At 43.2% G+C, this 19,368-nt stretch overlaps 1 protein-coding gene across 7 annotated transcripts in view; it reads left to right on the forward strand.

The window, feature by feature from the left end:
• The window catches only part of VRK1 (VRK serine/threonine kinase 1), a 78,345-nt gene extending 75,955 nt beyond the window's left edge, over positions 1–2,390 (forward strand). For all 7 annotated transcript variants that reach the window (XM_043921969.1, XM_043921967.1, XM_043921964.1 and 4 more), the window contains one exon: positions 2,194–2,390. In XM_043921969.1, the coding sequence (XP_043777904.1) occupies positions 2,194–2,225 (32 nt within the window). In that variant the 3' untranslated portion in view covers positions 2,226–2,390. The remainder of the gene's footprint in view (positions 1–2,193) is intronic.
• Positions 2,391–19,368: the final 16,978 nt, after the last annotated feature.

Here is a 19,368-nt window from a genome sequence, read left to right on the forward strand (position 1 = left end):
AAGAGAGGGGGTGACAGGGTGGTTTTCAGGAAGAACAGAGGCCTCTAATCCTTTTATTTTTATGCAAGGCATAATTTTTACCAATTGAGGAAATTTGGTAATTTGCTGCAAGTAATTTTTTTCCCCCACAAAATGATAAACCTTTAAAAAACCACATGTATTCTGGCATTTCAAAACCATGCCAATATTTCAGAATTGCACTAAAAGTTAGTTAATATAGCCATGATATTTATGGCTAGTCTGCTTTGTCCCTACTGTTCATACACTAGACAGTACTCAACAGCCTACTCTTGGTGATGGTATTTTTGAAGTACCTTGGATTTTGGACTATTCCTGACGTTCTTTGAGGAAAGCATGACATGTTTACCCCTTGAAGAGCTATGGTCTAGTAAAGGAAGAGATATTTCTAAGGCACCCTGCAAAGAAATTTCCCACTTTTTTTTTTTCCTTCTGCATCATGAAGAGTATCCCAATCTTGTATATTTTAGTTTTCAAATATTAAATTTTACACATTAGTCTTATGATTGGGCCTTTTACCCATAGTAAAATATTAAGAAAGTGAGTATATATTTAAAGGGATTGGAAGAGAAATAGGTTTTTTCCTGCAACAGTCAGAATTGATTATTAGGAAACATTTTGGATTGATACCTGTAGCAAGGTGTCTTAAGTTGCATAATACTTATAGGATAAATTCCAGGTGGTGATGGCATTTTTAGTTGCAGTGAAAAACTTCAAATTGAATGGGGATAAGCAGCAGTGGTATTTAATCTAAGAGTAGAATGTCAAATTAGGACATTAATGAGAAAGTAGTTATAATTGTTAACTCTAGTGTCCTTTGTAATGTGGCAGTAGATTCAGATTTTATTGAGAGGGAGATGTATTCCCTTTGACCTTGATTTTGTGGTATTCTATTATGCCAGTTTCAGACAATGACAGCGGTCTCAGTTTTCTATGCAAAATTAATTTCAAAGTTGTTATAGTAAAAACCTAAAAATCTGCCATGGGATATTTTTAAAAGAAGCCTGTATCACAAAAATTGAAGAAAAACTCTTAAGCCCACCATAGTATGTAGGCTGAGCACTATGAGTGGTGGTGAAAGAAAAGGCATTTATATAAGATTGAAGTTTGCATGAATTGAAATGTATGGCAACTGAATAGAAACTAGAACCTGGAAAAATTAAAAAAAAAAAACAACTGATCTTCCAATTAAGTACCTAAATAAACCCATAATCAGAAAGCCTTTGGAAACTGTGATCAGACATGTGTGGTAGATATTTTGTCCTAGATTCAGAGGATGTTTTGTTCACTTCAGAAAAGAAGTATTGATCTCTTTGTTGTTCTGTGTGCTCATTGATCACTGTGGGCCCCTCGCCGCCCTCACCCCGTCCCGCTGCTCTCTCCTGGCGGAAGGACGCCCGAGGCCTGGGAGGCACACTCCACCCGCCAGCACAGGCGGCTGCGATCGGGCGGGCCTCGTCCTGGCCTCTGCTGTGTGCTCTGCTGTGCTGAGGTGGAGGTGGCCTCGGGTGTGGGGGCACAGAGTCTCCTTGGGGAGGCGGATCCGCGTGCCCTGGGTAAAGAAGCGCTGGTTTCTCCCAGCCGAGGAGCTGTCCGAAGGCACGCAGGCCAGTGTCAGATGTGATGTTTTTCTAGAAGGCGACTGGGTTGGGATCTACTTAATCCCTAGTGGACAAGACTTCGCATTTCAGAATAGCCCACTGCTCTCCTGCCTGAAGAGTAGAGGGAGCAGGCTTTAAAAAGCAACGCATCTAGGCAAAATTCCTGGCTTTTCATAATATGCAACTCGGTGCTTTCCCCCAAGGAACACCTATCTCGTTGCTATAATTTATATTAGGAGTTAATGTTTTAAATTGTGCAATAAAAATTTGGGGGAGAAATAGTTCATGACCAGTGTAAATGGGGTATATTTTACCAGTGGATGCATTCTCCTATGACCTCAAAGTAGAAGGTGGACTTTGTTAGCATGTCTTTTGACGCACTAAAAAATGACACAATTTCCTGAGATTTTCAGGGTATTAAGTTATAAATTGGTGTGTGAATTTCATCTCCACAATTTATCGTAGTCAGTTAGATTTTAAATATTAGTAACTGTATATGGAAATACCTATATATCTGTTATTTTGCTTCTGTAAATTGATGATTAATGATTTAAATCTCTGTTTTCTCTTCAAGGTTCAAAAGCCAGAAAGAGGGTCCAGAAGTGAATGCTGTGGGCTGGCTTTTCTGTTCCTCCTTTCAGTTTGGCCTTTTCCTCTTTCTCTGTATTGTTTTATTTTCATGTGAGTCTTATGGAAATGGGGGTAACAATGAAGTACCTATGTGTTTGAAAAGCAGACTTTTTTTATTAAATAAATACTTTATACAGTTTATTAAAGCCTAATTTATAAAATTTAACAATTTTAAGGTTATACCCTTTAAGTTGTCCCATGCAGTTTGTTTGCACTTTTTAATTGTTGTGGGTTTTCCAGAGTATAAGTGTCTGACAAAAGCCTTACTTTTAAGGAAATACACAACTTAAAATAAAGGTCTTTTTTTGCTTGATACAAATACACAGTTTTTTGTGACCATAAGATTTTAGTTTGTATTGATTTTATTCAGTTTCGCAAGCATTTATTAATCACCTGCTATATGAAATGAGAGGTACAAAAAGAAGGGAAAGGATTATGGAAGAAAACAGTAAGTATATCAGTGAGAAATGAAATATGTATTTGAAAGATTACATGAGAGTTAGTTAAGTGTGCAAGCTGTATGATAAGGAAAGAGTTATCACATGGTGGCATGATCAAAGATTTTATAGACTGGCTTCCTTTAAGGAAATACTGTCAAATATATACATATGATTTATTGTTCATTTACAGGAGATTATTTTTCTTACAAGTTTTTTATTTTTTGTAGCGTTATATTTGTACAGAAAACCAAACACTTCAGAGTTTAAGTGATTAGAAATTTTAAAATGTGGACTTTTTATAGTTGCATTAGAAATAAAGCTTGGAATTTAAACATAAACAATTTCAAGATTGGCTTCATTAGAGAAATTGGAATCGGATTGGATTTTCTAAGGGTGGTATGCCTTACGGCTTGTAACCTATACAGTGTTTTTAGATGGTCTTTTATTTAAATTTTTAAGCACTTATTTAATATGTATTCAGAATATAAATAGCACATTAAACTGGCAATTTCTCTTGCTTAGGACAAGGCTAAAGTAGGTATTAGAGTTTTTTCACAGAGTTGATCTGAAGAAAATATTAACTAAATAATAGTACAGGTGGATGTAGACATACCAGAAATTGTTAGGGTTGTACCAGGTTTGAGCCACTCCGAACCAACACAAAGACTTTACCCTTTGCTCTCCAATGTGGGTATTTAGTTGTCACACAAAGCGTTTATCACTGTGGTGGTTGGATATTGAAATATGTAAAGCAGATCTGCAACTTTCCTTTGAAGGTTAATCTTTTAAACGCCTCCTGAAGTTCTTGGGCTCTGTGTCTTTACAGAACAGAGAACTCGATTTGGGGCAGAACCGCCTCCAGTTTTCTGTAGATTGCTGGATTTTAGTACTCATCAGTGCTATGGACTCAAGTTTATTTGTAACACCTAAAATCAACTCTCGAGTTCTGTTTCAAACACATTGATGCTTAAAATAGGATAAAATGTGTGTGGCGTGTTTTTGTGTATATGCCATAGCCTTTTTTATTTTTCAAAACACAAAAACATAGGAAAAACCTGTTGGTTAAATATTAAGAAAACAAATATTTCCTCACATATTGTTTCTAACAAGTGCTGGCATTTTCTCGAATGTTACTCTATTGGCAAGGCTGCAGAAATGAAAACCCAGTAGCCAGTTTGATTCCTCGGCTACGTCCCCTCGTTCTGCTGTTCTTCTGTTCCTACCTCTCTCTGGTTTTTCTTACCCCATGTATTTTTCTAAAACGTGGTTAAATAACCTCCTTGTCATTTAGGGCTAGGCTTTTTATCCTTGACTTTTTCAGTTCCATACTTGCTGTTTTCAGTCTTGTGTTGTCTTTCCGGTCCCTGCATCCAGCGGGTTCACCTTTCTTCCTTCTCCCTTCACCGTCCAGCGTCCACGTGGGATGTGTTCCTGTCCCCACCGTGGCCTGCCTTCCCCTCTATATTTTCTTAGGTCCTTAGTGATGAGCGAGGGTTTCAGCTCTGTTGAGGACCCACACCTGTGCCAGGCACTTGCCTTCAGACAACGGGAGCTAGAGGTGCTCTGTATCTTCTAGAAAACAACTGATAAATCTTAGATAGCCATAGAAGCCCTGGTGTAAAGTAGCTCCTAGGTGTTCTTCAATAATGATCTTTAAGACAAATCAAACGCTAATAGGCCAGTGCAGCAAACCCCACCCCCCGCCCCCGCCCTTCACCCCCCCAGTTACTTCTTTGAATTTCTAACTTAAATGTGCTTATCAGGAGCTAAGTTGCATAGCAGTAAATAATTGGTGGAAATATAAACACTTCATTGTATTTGTGTGTCTGTGTGTGTATGCTTGTTTATTCTTTAAAATTCTGTTTTTAGTGCTTTATTTTCTTCTGGTCATCATAGTATGTCAGTAATACATGATCACTGTAGAAAATTTAGAATATACAGAAAAATGTCTAGCCATATTACTACCACACACAGGCAACCCACTGTTAATATTTTGACACATCTTTTCTAGCCTTTTCTATGCATTTTTAAATATCATACTTTATAAATCTTTATATTCTGCTTTGTAAAGTGAATGTTAAATACTTACCATGTTATCACAGACACTTCGTAAATACGGCTTTTGTGCTTCCATAATACTTTTTTCTTATGAATTCGTTAAACTTTCATGACCATTTCCCTCATATTGGATGTTTAAGTTGTTTTCAATATTATGATATTATAAACAATATTCTTGGATAAAATTGGGCAGAAGTCTTTGTCCGCATGTACAAGTGTTTCCTTGGTGGTGGTGGTGGGGGTGGTTTAGCTGCTAAGTCGTGTCTGACTCTTTCGACCCCGTGGACTGTAGCCTTCCTCTATCTAGGGGATTCTCTAGGCAAGAGTACTGGAGTGGGTTGCCATTTCCTTCTCCAGGGGATCTTCCCAGCGTAGGAACTGAGCCCGGGTCTCCTGCACTGCGGGCAGATTCTTCACTGAGCTATCAGGGAAGCCCTAAAGTACTCACACAGAGTGGGACACGCCTGAGCGACATCACTTTCATTTTCAAAGGCCTGACTCACATGTCAGGGTCTGGCTCGGCCTGGCAGTGTTTCCTTAGATTTTCAAAAGGGAACTTCTGGGTGAAGGACTATGAAAATGGAAGGTTATTGGTGCATGTTGTCAACTTGCTTTGCAAAATGACACCAGTTAACACTTTACCCAGTAAAGCAGTGCTCAGCTTAACATTTTTGTCATCCTACTACTATATTTTTTACACTTTACTACTCATTTTTACACTTTAAGGTAATTTTTTTTGCTAGTGAACCTGAGCAATTTTTTATTTGTAAACGAATCATTCTGTTCACTTTTTCAATGTGTATGTTTGCACTGCTTGTATAGTAATGATCTTAACTTTTGTCATGTTTGTTGCTGACTTTTCCTTTTTTTTTTTTTTTTTTAAGACTTAAGTTTTGTGGCTTTCATCTATTGATCTTTTTCATTGTAATTTCTGCCACTGTTTTAAAATATTTCCCATCCTGATATCAAATGTTTACCAGGGCTTTTTTTTTTTTTAATGCTTCTGAATTTTTAATCTATATGAAGTTTAGTGTGGTATATGTATATCATGAGATGAGGATCACAATGGATTTTTTTCCAAATAGCTAACCAATAGTTTGACTACCATTTGTTAAATTCTCTTCCCCACCCCCTTCCCACTCTGGTCTGTTTTGCCTGTTTCATTACATGGTAAGTTCTTATACCAGGATCTGTTTCTGACTGTCAGTTCAGTTTCTTGATGATGCCAGCACCACACTGATTTAATTACTGCCATTTTACTTATTAATTCTTATTTACTGCCCAAACCACAGTAACAGAAATCAAAATGAAAGAAAAAAAAATCATTTATGATCTCACCACTGCCACAAAAATCAAACTCTTATCCTTTTATTGTATTATTTTTCAGTCCTGTTTCATGTTTATATAATTTTTCCAGTTGTACTAGTTGGCACTGTTAAAGTTTTGCATATGTGTCTTTTAAAGTCCCACAGTTTATTCTATATACCCGTCATTCATTAAGCCCTACTGATATAAAAAATACAAGATACACTGAAGAATTAACATTGGAAAGGGGTTCTTTAGGTAAATACAGCCACACTCACTATATTAGCGATTCTGTGCAGTATATTGTTGCCCAGATGGTTTAGGCAACTCTTAACCACTTGGTTGTTATTTTACAAATAAAATAACTACTGTTTCCACTGTGTTAAGGCTGTGTTATTCATATATTGGTGAGCTTTCTTTTTTTATAGCAGTAGCATTTTGCAGCTGATGAGTAGTAATCCTGAGTTTTTGTAGTCTTGACTCGTCATGAAATTACGTGTAAAATTTCTCCATTGAGCAAAGTACAGAGTTATTTGTGAATTACAAAAGCCTCTTCAGAAAAACTCTTTCTTCTTGTCTTGGTTAGGTCCACCATTTGTCAGGGTCTGAGTCATCAGTGGAAAAAAGATAATCTTTGTGGTTGGAGTACAGAGGCAGGAAGGAATTTTAAAGGCACCAGTCCAGCCTTGGGTGGGGGTGGGGAGGAGGTGGGACAATCATCTGAAATCTGTTTCCATTTTTCTGTAGGTTGTTTTTCTGCTTCTGGTGTCTTTTAGAAGCAAGTGGTCACGATTTAGAGATGTGATCTCAGTTATGTAAATAAGCATATTGTAACACCTGGGCCTCAGTTTATTTAATAACTAAAAAATTGCTGCATTTTACATTTTTTCTGACCTTAACACAAAATTCATAGTACAGAAGTTCATGGTGCATCTTCTTGGTATTCTCAGATGTGAGAGATGTCTCAAGCTTTCCTCACATGGGTTGTATGTGTACTTAAAATTCAGAGTAAAGCAACTGAAGGGTCTGCTAACCCTGAACACTGTGAAGTTCTAGGGCTGTATATCTCGGACGATTACAACTGGAAGAACACACTGTTCTGTTAGATTGACTGGCCAAGAGAGTAATGGTTTATTTCTTGAACTTTTCAAGGTAGAGACCTGTGCCTTTAAGATCCTTAAGAAGACATTCATGTTCTAGGCACTTGAGATTCCACACCGCACTGCCCCCACAACCCCTGGGGGGGGGGGGAGCTTTTTTTTTTTTAATCTACATGTTTTTTTAACTCTTGTAGAATATTTTGGTGCTGACCAAAATAGGTAGTCAGTCTACCTGGAGGAGTGCTATGCACCTGTTTAGCACTGGTTGCCAAAGTGTGTGATGTGGTCCACATGTAAACGCTCCATCACCTTCTACCAGCCACCAAAGTTGTTTTGTTTTTTGTCCCAGTTTCACTGAGAAATAATAGACAGACGTCACTGTGTAGGTTTCATAAGGTAAAAAGCACCTCTCAGGTTTCTCCTCCAAAAATTCTTGGCAGATGTTTAAAAACTTAAGACCAAATACATAACTTACCCTATAATTTATCATTTAAAACAGGATCATTTAGACATTTCTTAAGAAACACACGCAGTCACAGTGGGCTCCCCCCCCGCCCCCCCCCCCCACACACACCACCCTTTCTTAAAGCTCCTAACTGTACTTTTGAAAAAGAAGTCTGTATTCCAGGTGCTGCATGACCCCAAATAAGTCTTTGATATGTCATGCAAAGTGTTGAGAAAGCAGAGGCAGCTGAAATTACATCAAAATGATTTCCAAGGCCCCTTCTGTTCGTGTGGAGGTCAGAGGAACCACAGCCTGCAGAATCACAATTCGGGGTCAAGGATCCGGAACCCCCGCTGTTGCCAATGAACTGTGTGATGCTCACAGAAGATGTTTGGAAGAGAGGGTCGCGCTAAGGGAACAGTCCTGATAATACCTGGTTGGTCTTTTAGCAGCAAAATTGAGGAGTGGGGGCGGGAGGAGGAGGTGGAGGGGTTTGTTTTTTTTTTTTTTTCTGGTGTTATTGTTGATGTCCCTATTTGAATGTAAAGTCCCTAACAAAAGAAGCAGACTGCCTTTAGACTGCATTTACTGCTCTTGATGACTCCAGTTGTGTGTAAATATTAGAAAACAGCGGGGTCCTGCATTCCAAGAATCACTTGAGCAGTGCCACGAAGACAAGTGTCCTGACTGGTATTGTAGTCATACTCCCCGGCTCTCCTGCTGTTTCTAATCTGTGCGCACAGCCGTGAAAAAACTGGACTGACATTTACAGACGCAGCAGGGAGACACTTGACTAGGGAATGTTAAAGACGCCGGCACCTCCGATTCAAAGTGGCCACCACACACGATAAATCTTCACAGGAGAGCTAGTCTGCACTTCCCCGATGCCATAATGAGAGTTTCTGTAATGAAGCAAAGAAGTGGAACATTCTCCACCACCACCACTGTGTTCCGTCCACCCGCCCCCCCCCCAACCCCGCCCGCAGCTCAACTTTTTAGCAGTCAGATATTTATTGTTGTCTCTTTCAGACCTAAGTATCTTACGGGAGAATCTCATTCCGTGTCATGAAGGCTCTTTTCCTTTTGAACTGCTTTCTGGAGTGTGTTTGCTTTCGTCCTCACTCCTCACAGGGTTTTACCGGGAGATTCCTCAGGAAAGACCACCTCCCCATCAACCGAATAAAAATAAAATTTCCTGGAACCTGTCGTAACTGGTATGGAGAGGAGGGTCAGTTACTTTCTGCCTCGGGTTGGATAGACTGCCTCTTCTGCTGTGTCCCAGCGAACTGCCAGGTTTGTATGCCATAATACCAGTAATGCAATTAGGTTGGCTGCACCGTCTCTGGTTGACTTCAGTTAAGAGTTTCTTTCCCTTTGGGAATAAGACCAGACAGACTGTCATTTGCTATTACTAATTCTGCTTAGCATTATCACTGGAGCTTTTTTTTTTTTTTTTTTGTAATTAGCTATCTTAGTTGGCTCTTAAATTTTAATAGCCAATTGAAGCTACGTTTTAGCCAAGTTCCATATCTAAATTGCATTCAGTCCATTAACAAAGTTGGTTAAAAGGCTATTAAAACAAAAGCCAATATATGGTGGTTCGCACTTGTATCTCTGAGGTAGAAGCAGTGTCAGCCTCCCCCAGCTCGCTCTCTAAAGGAACTTTCTCTCCCTGAAAGTTATACATAAGCTGGACTCCCACTTCCTTCTGAGTGGCAAGAAATCAACATCAAGATTTTTAGTATGTTAACATACTAGAAAATGTCACTGTTGACCCCCTTTTCCTTTCTGTGAGTGTTCTTTTGGGATTTGGTTTTATTTGGTTGGTGGTGGAGGAAGAAAAGGGGCATTTAATATTCCAACTTAAAATTGACAGGTTTTGAAAAGTGAATAATTGAAATGATGCTTTTCTCCATTTCAGCTGATCAAAATTATTAGCAAAACCATCTGAGGCACCTTCTGGTAGAATTGTAGTCTTGCTGGGTTTTAGTTTGTAAAACATTCTGCCAGACATTTAAAAAAAAAAAATTGTAGACGAGCCAGCACATAGGCTCAGAGCCCTCGTGCCTAATTGATAGTCTCTATTGTTCGTGTTTTTTAATTCAGACCATTTCTAACACTGACACCCCCAACCCTTTGCAAATTGGTTTGCCACAATTTTACTTTCTATGTGGCTTGCCCCCTCCCTCCATCCTGGGACAGTGCGTCTGTTTTCCATTTTCAAAGATCCTTAATTTCAAAATTTTTTTATAATTTGTGAAACAGGCTGTCAAAAGAAATTAGACTAGCACAGGCACGTTCAGTTGACATTTCCTCTGCATCGTCAGGACCCTGGAAATGAAGATGTGGGGAGAAGCTAGCAGGCAAATAGGTCCTGTCACCCTGACTCAGAGGAGTGTATCCAAAGCTCGTCCCCAGCCTGCCCATCTTGCCCATGCCCTGTTTTGAAATGAATAGTTGATCCCCATCAAAAACGTACAGGTTTATTATTTTTTTTTTACTCCAAATGGTGGCTTTTTAAATTTCCCCATTCAGAAGATATTAGAAATTGTAGTTTAATCTTAATTTTTAAAGCAGTAAGCATGTTTGAATACTTTCCACTCCCCAGTGTCTGGCTGTTACTTGGGTTAGCTTTCACTCTCAGAACTGTGAAGCTGTAGCTTTGCTGGTGCTATCCTCCCTACTGAAGGCCACCTGGCAGACAAATTCTAGTGAAACCCAAGCATTCATTATAGTTACATTTCCACTGTAAGTGTGTTTAGTAGTCCACATTCACAGACGATCTTTCATCTCGATTTGCTCCTGTAGCCTTTGGCTAGATGACTGGGCTGCCATCAGTGAGAGAGTGGCCTCCTTGACTAGGGTGAGAAGAGCTTCACCTGTCTTAGCAGAGGACCAGAAATGCTGGAGGGCCTCTCTGGTGGTTTCTGTTCTCTGCTAGAAGCTGACAGGAGAGGGCAAGTTCATTTTATCCTGTGTTAGGTGATATGCAGTCACATTTTGTTGTTGAGGCACTCAGTCACGTGCAATTGCAGTCCCGTGGACAGCAGCTTGCCAGGCTCCCCTGTCCTTCCCTGTCTCCCAGGGTCTGTGCAAACTCATGTCCGTTGAGTCGGTGATGCCATCCAACCATTTCAGCCTCTCTTGCCCCCTTCCCCTTTTGCACTCAATCTTTCCCAGCATCAGGGTCTTTTCTAATGAGTCAGCTCTTCCCATCAGGTGGCCAAAGAACTGGAGCTTCAGCATCAGTCCTTCCAAAATAGGGTTGATTTCCTTTAGGGTCGACTGGTTTGATCTTGCTATCCAAGGGACTCAAGAGTCTTCTCTAGCACCACAATTCGAAAGCATCCATTCTTCAGCACTCAGCCTTCTTTATGGTTCAACTCTTTAAGTCTGTCAAATTAATATACTATTAAAAATGTATATGTAACTAATTGGCTTTTGATAAAAATAGAACTGGCTTTGAAAATCAGGTCAAACTCTTTAGAGGTCAGGGCTTGATGATGGTTTCTCCTGTGGCGACTGAAGGCAGAAACAGCCCTCCCGTGGTTTTTGAGGGGACCCTGTAGCTGTTGATGGATGGCCTTTGTGGGCTTTAAGTGAATGTCTGCAATATATGTTATACCTCCCTTATGCATACATCATTTTAAACTAATTTTTAGGAAATACTCATTTTGAATAGGTAATACATGTAATGGTACATGATACTAAATAGGAATAAAAGTAGTAATTATATAGCACTTCTGTAACTTAAATAATACTGTATGTCAGCTATACTTTTTGAAACTGTATAGAGAGGGTGATGGAAAAAAGTGACTGGCAGAAATTTTAAAATAGCACACCATATAACATTTGGGAACCTATAGTGTATTACATACATATGCTAAAAATTAACTGCAGCCTTCCTTCTTGCTGTGTTGAATGCCAGGTAGTCCCTGGGTTTCTGCAGAGCGCTGCACGTAGGGCATCTCCTGGTCGTAACACTGAACGCCGTAGCACTTCGCTGTCGTGCATCTTCTATTCTGGTTTTACAGCTCCTCTCTCGATCCTCACTCTTACTTTGCACTAGTAATCCTCCAGAAGCTTCTTTAAAAACATGTGTGGGAGGTTATTATTAATTTTTTAAAATGCTTTCATGTGAAAAATTATATATTTAATCTGTCTTCATATGTAATAGATATTTAGCTAGGTATAGAAGCCTAGGTTGAAAAGTCTTTTCCTTCAGATTTTTTAGAATTTTGCACCACTGCCTTCCGGCACTTAATGTTGCCAAAGGGATGTCCAATGCGTTGGTTCCCTTTTCTCTCTGAAATGCTTAGGATCTTCTCTTTAACTTTGCTGTTATAATAGTTCACGACTCATCGAGGCATCTTGTCATTAGCTGTATTAGGAAATCAGGAAATTAGGTCCTGAGCTGAGCGTTTCTGACGGGCAGCGAGTAGGGTGGGCGAGGGGTGGGCGGCTCAGCAGATGCCACACCACACAGGGCTGTAGGAGTGAGTCTGGCTTTTATTCTCCTTGAAATGAAAAGTCCTTGGAATGTCACACACACAAAGAGGAGTGGTTGGCGCCACTTACCCCTTTAAAAGACCACCTGAAGCGCTCTGGGCGAACAGGCTGCGGAGCAGAAGCTGGCAGTGACCCCCGCGGAGGCCGTCTCAGACTCACGATGTGGCTTGGAATCCATGGCCTTTCTGACCAGAGACTTTGTTTCTCAGTTCTGAGAAGCGTTCTTGTAGTCTTTATGTCCTTCTTTCCAATTTCTCTGTTTTATGTCTTAGCAGTTACTTGTCCATGGAGATTCTCCAGGCCAGAATACTGGAGTGGGTTGCCATACCCTCCTCCAGGGGATCTTCCCAACCCAGGGATCGAACCCAGGTCTCCTGCATTGCAGGCGGATTCTTTACCAGCTGAGCTACCAGGGAAGCCCCTAAATACAGGGTACCTAGTTATTTCTCTAAGGGATCTCAAAGGTCAAGAGAAGTGTAGAGTCAGAGTCAGGAGTACACGTCAAATGAACCAAGCCATCCAAGCACTGACCTCCTGCACCCTAGGGGACAGCCAGGATGTGCTGGTATGTGATGCTGGAAACGGCTGGTGGTTTTTGAGTAACCCCGAAAAAAGTAAAAAATAACATAATGGGCAAATCTTCAAATGTCATCGTCACACCATATTCTGGGGTTATTTAAACATGATGCTGACGTACATCTTTTTTTCATTTTAAGCCTGCCGCCTTTCCTTCTGCCCTCCCTCTCTTCCTTCCCTTTTTCCTTCCTTCCCCCTTCCTCCCTTCCTCTCTTGTATATTTCCTTTGCCAGTAGTTGTGAGGAACAAAAAGAGTGAAACTTTATTTCAGCAAAACAAAGGGTCCTGGGAAAAGTGCGGAACTGTGGGCGTCGTTATCATCAGGTGGAGTCGTACCTGGAGGGCAGAGCCCCCCTGACAAGTCCTCACGGTCCTGCTGTCATGCTCAGCGCTTCTCTCCACATTTCCTTTGTCTTTTCGTAAAGACCTAAGAGCCTGCTTATCACGTCTGGCATTGAGTCGCTCAGTCGTGTCCGACTGTTTGTGACCCCATGGACTGCAGCACACCAGGCTTCCCTGTCCTTCACTATCTCCCAGACTTTGTGCAGACTCATGCCCATTGAGTTAGTCATGCCATCCAAACATCTCATTCTCTGCCATCCCCTTCTCATTTTGCCCGAAGTCTTTCCCAGCATCAGGGTCTTTTCCAGTGAGTTGGCTCTTTGCATCAGGTGGTCAAAGTATTGGAGCTTCAGCTTCAGCATCAGTCCTTCCAGTGAAAATTCAGGGTTGATTTCCTTTAGGATTGACGGGTTTGATCTCCTTGCTGTCATTATTTCTTCTGTAGACATGTTATTTTTTTTGGAGCCCCCAAAACGTCATGTCTACAGATGAAATAAGTTACTAGCAACAGCAGCTTATACTTTGGATGATATCAGGAGTCAGAAGAGTCTGGACAGTCTTTCTGATTATCAGTCCTTCTCCTTCAGCAGCCCTTGAGCCTTTGTAGCCTCAGTTCTCAGCACAGCATCTGGCACATCATTGATGGGGATAAATATTTGCTGAATGAATGAATGAATGACCGGCTGGAAGTTGAGGAAAACTGGGAGATGAAATTAATCTGCCAAGCATTAATATTCAGGGAAATAGTATTGGTTACCAAAGAGTATCAGCTTTCCAGGTGGCTCTAGTGGAAAAGAATCTGCTTGCGCTGCAGGAGACCTCGGTTCAGTTCCTGGATTGGGAAGATCCCCTGGAGAAGGAAATGGTAACCCACTCCAGTATTCTTGCCTGGAGACTCCCGTGGACAGAGGAGCCTGGCAGGCTACAGACCGTGGAGTCACAAAGAGTTGGACACGACTGAGCGACTAACACTTAACAAGAGCAGGATGAAGAAGACATGGCCCAGCAGCAAGTCACAGGGGAGGGAAAGAGGGGAGGGAAGGTAAGCTGCTGACCGTCCCCTGGGCCAGGTCAGTGGGAGGGCGGTGACCAGCCAGAGGCTGCTTGACTGATACACTCTGTGACCAACAGACCACACCTTGGTGCCCCATTTGCATGGACCCAGACAAGGGAGGTGCTTCCAAAGAGGGTGGGAAGGAGAGAGGATGGTTAAGAAACCATGCCACACCAGGAAACAGTGGAAAAACTGGGATAATTTCGTTTGGAGGAGAGGATAGAAGTGGTCACAGGGAGTATGGTGGAGAAGGTCGTGTTGGCAAAGAGCTGAAAATCTGTCTTGTGAACGAACAATACAAGTCCTTGGAGACTCCACGACCCAGCCTGCCCTGGGAAGAAGAACCGGGAATACTTGGTCAGCAACATGAGTGGCGTTCATTCCTAAGCAGGAGGGAGTTGAAAATAACAAGTTACTGGCATCAGATCATGATGTAGCAATATTAAGTAATGAGAGCTGAGTTTCCTCGTAGCTTATGGAAGGCAGTCTTGTTTTATAATTACCAACAGGCTGCGAGGACAGCCTCAGTCATTAACTGCCTTGGGTGCAAGCCTTGGTGGCCAAAGGTGAGCCGTGATAGCACTGATCCTACAGTCAACAGAAGTGCAGAAGCTTTTAGATTCCCGCCCCCGCCCCAGCTTTCTTTTGGTGTTTGGTCCAGGAATGCAGGTGAGACTCCATCAAGCATTTTCTCTGGCTCTCAGTCTCCTCTCCCCTCTCCTCTCTCGTCTCCCCACCCCCCACCAACTTTTCAGATAGAACGTGGTACTCTGCCCCTGTTTGGAAATCAAGCATCAAACCAGAAGTAAACTTAGAAAAGGCAGAGGTTCTTAACTTATAGCTCCCCTCTGTCTCCAGAAGAACGTGGACATGATGGACAAAGTGGCAGGACTTGGTCACGGGGCAGTAGTTGAGATCACTTAGAAGATGTTCTAAGTGATTGCTAAGAAAGTGTTTGTCACTCTGTGATGTCCGCCTCTTTGCGACCCCGTGGACTGTAGCCCACCAGACTCCTCTGTCCATGAAATTCTCCAGGCAAGAATACTGGGGTGGGTAGCCATTTCCTCCTTCAGGGGACCTTCCTGACCCAGGGATTGAACCCTGGTCTCCTGCGTTGCAAGCAGATTCTTTACCATCTGAACCACCCGGGAAGCCCTCCAGATGGCAAAGCCATGTTCAATGTGTGTGGAGCTTGGGTGGGGGGACTCTTGCCTCCGCTTTCTCCCCGCTACAGCAATACCTCTAAAATCTGTGCTGTTGCTAAGCTAGGAGTTACTCGTTTAAGGTCCTGCTCCAGCTTCGCTCATAAACTGCCCTCCCCTCGTCACTGCAGACAAGGAGTTAAGAGTTGGCCAGGAGAGGGGATGGACGTGACGCACATCTTCCATAACCCGGAATCCAAAAACTGGCTGCTGCTGTGTCAAGTTGAACCACAGGTTTCTCTTGCTCTTTTTGATTTCTGAAAGTTCCCTAACATTATGGTTGCTGGATAAAGTATAGGACACGTGCTTAGTCACTCGGTTGTGCCCAACTCTTTGCAACCCCATGGACTGCAGCCCGCCAGGCTTCTCTGTCCATGGAGATTCTCCGGGCAAGAATACTGGAGTAGGTAGCCTTTCCCTTCTCCAGGGGATCTTCGAAACCCAGGGATCAAACTCAGGTCTCCTGCATTGCAGGCAGATTCTTTACCAGCTGAGCTACCAGGGAAGCCCCCAAATACAGGATACCTAGTTATTTTTGAATTTCAGATGAACACGTAACTTATTCGTATAAACATCTCCCCAGTATTGCCTGGGACATACTTTTTCTAAAAACGATTCATTATTTATTCGAAGTTCCCATGTAACTGGGTGTCCTGTGTTTCTACTTGCTAAACCCCACCTGAGTTGCACCTGCTGCTAATTTTCAAATGATGTGAGACAGAGCTTGGGAAAGCGCCCTGCCAAACAGCCAAGCGGAAGCAATGTCTCAGACTGTCTTCCCGAACACATCATTTGGGAACCAGTGAGGTGCACGACGGAATGCTAAAGACAAATGGCTTTCATCTGCTTCCAAGAAAGCCCTGAAACCGTGTCTTGGGTTGCTAGAAATCCTCTTGATTAGGCTCCACAAGGAGAGACCCACAGCAGCGTGCCCACTCCAAGGTAACAATTACCCCTTAACGGTAGCTGGATGCAGATAGGGGAGGGTAAATCTAATCTGCTCTCAGCTACAAGAGCATGATGCCAAAAGCCAAGGCAGACCTTTCCACCTACTAGCTGGTAGTCTACAGTGGAAGCAAAACGTAGTGGTTCTAAAGAGGTGGTTGAATTGGACTCTTTGGTCATTGAAAACCTCTCCTAGAATTCTCTGTCTTGTGTTTCTGGTGGCAACAAAGAAGAAAAACTGGGAGTGAAAGTCTTGTGTTTGGATTGGCTGATTACCTGTTTCTCTGTTTGCTGTGACCCACTCTGTCTTCTCTTGTGGCTCAGCTGGTAAAGAGTCTGCCTGCAATGCGGGAGACCTGGGTTCGATCCCTGGGTTGGGAAGATCCCCTGGAGAAGGGAAAGGCTACCCACTCCAGTATTCTGGCCTGGAGAATTCCATGGACTATGTAATAACAGTCCATGGGATCGCAAAGAGTCAGACACGACTGAATGACTTCACTTCATTCTGTGTAACCACTTGGCATGTTTTTGAGCCACTGGGTTCCGGGGAAGTAAAGAATCCCGTTCTCACGGACCACCGTCTGAGAGCCTTTCACTCATGCAGAGAGATGCTTTGGGCTGGGCGCTGGTCTCCTTCATTCCTTAGAATAACTGAGGGACTCATCCCCACTTACTAGACGGGGACCCTGGGGCTTAGGTCCCAGGCTGCGCTGGGATGAGGTGTCCTCTCCACCACCTTGCAGACGCCCTGGGCATCCCGAATTCCATGTAACACAACCCAGAATGCATTTGAGAGACAGAAGGCTCACTGTGATCAGGTGAAGTGCCTGAAGTCCCCGTGTCAAGGTAGGGTTAGCGTGCACCCACGTAAAGTCACCCGGTGTCCAGGAAAGGGATGGGGTCTTGAGGCAGGAAGCTCGCTGAGTGTCTGGGGACCGACAGTGGGGCACGCATGTAGGTACTGGTTTAACAACCACTTCCTGGTGGGGAGGAGTCTTGATCTGCAGTTTGCTAATTTCCCTGGGGTAAAAGTCCCCCCATGGCTGATTTCTAGCCGCTGATGTGACCGGAGGCATGGTTGGGAAAAGGTGCCTAGGATTGTACATCAGCGCCCATGGAGACTGAAGGAATGAACCAGGTGAGACAGAGGGCGGGGTTAGACCACGCTGTGGTCACAGGCAGGCCGCGGCAGCTCCCCAAAGAGAGGCGCTGGCCCAAGCCTTTGTGCTCCGCTGCACGCCCTTCCCTGGATCACCCTGTGTTTAGACGTGGGCTGCCCTTCCTCTGTCTCCACAGCATGGGGGTACAGCCCTCCCAAGCCCCCTGCCTACAGCGTGGCCACGTCTTCTCACCTGATGCTCCTCACCGGCGGGAAGCAGGTCTCTGCTTCACCTTGCATCTCCCATGCCTCTTGGCATCTAGAAGGTGCTTGACAAACATCAGACCATGAAGCAGTGGATGAACCAGTGATGGAATATGTGTTCAGTAAAGGTCTGGGGACCACAGTCCCAGTCCAGCTCACATTTCAGGCTCTTGGCTGCATTTTTTTTCTTTCACTTTTTAAATTAATTTGCTCCTTTGGGAAGATCCACATTAGAAAGACAGGAAGTATCAGCTGCCCAATCCGCGTCATTAATGTGTGTGTGCGCTCAGTCATGTCCAACTCTTTGCGACCCCATGGGCTGTAGCCCGCCAGGCTCCTCTGTCCGTGGGATTCTCCAGGCAGGAATACTGGGGTGGGTTGCCATTTCCTCCTCCAAGGGATCTTCCCGACCCAGGGATCGAACCCACATCTCTTGTGTCCCCCACATCGGCAGGCGGATTCTTTACATCTACACCATGCTACATCATTAATGGAAAGTAGCTATCTGAAGAGTATTAGAAATATTAAGACCATGAACTGCTTCCTCGGATTTTTCATCCCGCTCCTGTGTGCCGCATCCACAGAGGACGGCTGGTCCAGGGCAGGACTCCCCAGGAAGAATCTACTCTGACTGTGTGCCCTGCTAACTACAGGGGAAGGAACAGTGAGCCCCGTCTCTGGAAAGTTCCTTATCTGACATGAGGGACCTTCTCTTCATCTGTTGTATGAATCTATCCAACCCTTCACCTAAATGACCCAGGAGCCGCCCCAGATGACCCTTTGGTGTGTGTTCACACACGCAGACAGGGAAATGGGATTTGCAGAAACCAGCATCTGCCATTTTTCCTGTGGTGGTCAGAGAGGTGCTTCCTGTGGCCCCTGGATTCTTGTTTCATCAGCACTTCTTTTTTTAAAAAAAATAAAATTATTTATATGGCCATGTAGGGTCTTAGTTGCAGCATGCAGGCTTAGCTGCCCAGAGCACATGGGATCCCAGTTCCCTGACCAGAGATCGAACCTGTGTCCCTTACATTGGAAGGCAGACGCCTAACCACTAGACCACCAGAGCAGTCCTTCACTGGTTCTTCCAAAAGCTTCACTGTTTGCTGTCTTTCAACTGCCATCCGTCTCCCTAGAAACCTCTGTTATCCTGACTTCTGTATTCTAATCGTGGCTATTTCATAGAAAAAAAACGGTATTGACTTTTAACACTGATGTCACCATCATACCCTCAAGGGAAGAAGAAGGAAGACTCAAGAAGGAGCTCTATTTACTGCACTGAAAAACGAACTGGAAAGAAAGTGTTTGCTACTCACAGTTCGTGACAATGTCATGCATCTTAAACGGATGGCAGTTATTCAAACGAGCTGCTCGGTCAATCTCCATGTCTTTGCTCAGGACACTCGCTGCCCCCAAAGCCCTTTCTTCTCTTTTGCAGGGAACTAATTCTTTAAAAGTCTGGCTTCACTTCCTCCAGGAAACCCTCCCTGATCCCATCAACCTGGCTTAGATCCCATCAACCTCCTATTTGCTCCCTGTTTTACATTTATGAACAACGATTTTTATAATTACGTATCCGCTATGTGGTCTTTTTCCAAAAAGTTCACAGAAATATGGGAGCAATGCCCAATGTCTACAACATAAGAGACATTTAATAAATGATTTTTGGTGGGATAATTGAATTATGAAGTTATTTTTAAAAACAGAATGGTATTGCTGCAGAAGAGACTTTGTGGTTGAACGGTAAAGAGCCTCTATCTGCTGAATTGGGCCACAGAGA

This window comes from Cervus elaphus, chromosome 13 (genome assembly GCF_910594005.1).
Source record: "Cervus elaphus chromosome 13, mCerEla1.1, whole genome shotgun sequence".
Lineage (NCBI taxonomy): Eukaryota > Metazoa > Chordata > Mammalia > Artiodactyla > Cervidae > Cervus > Cervus elaphus.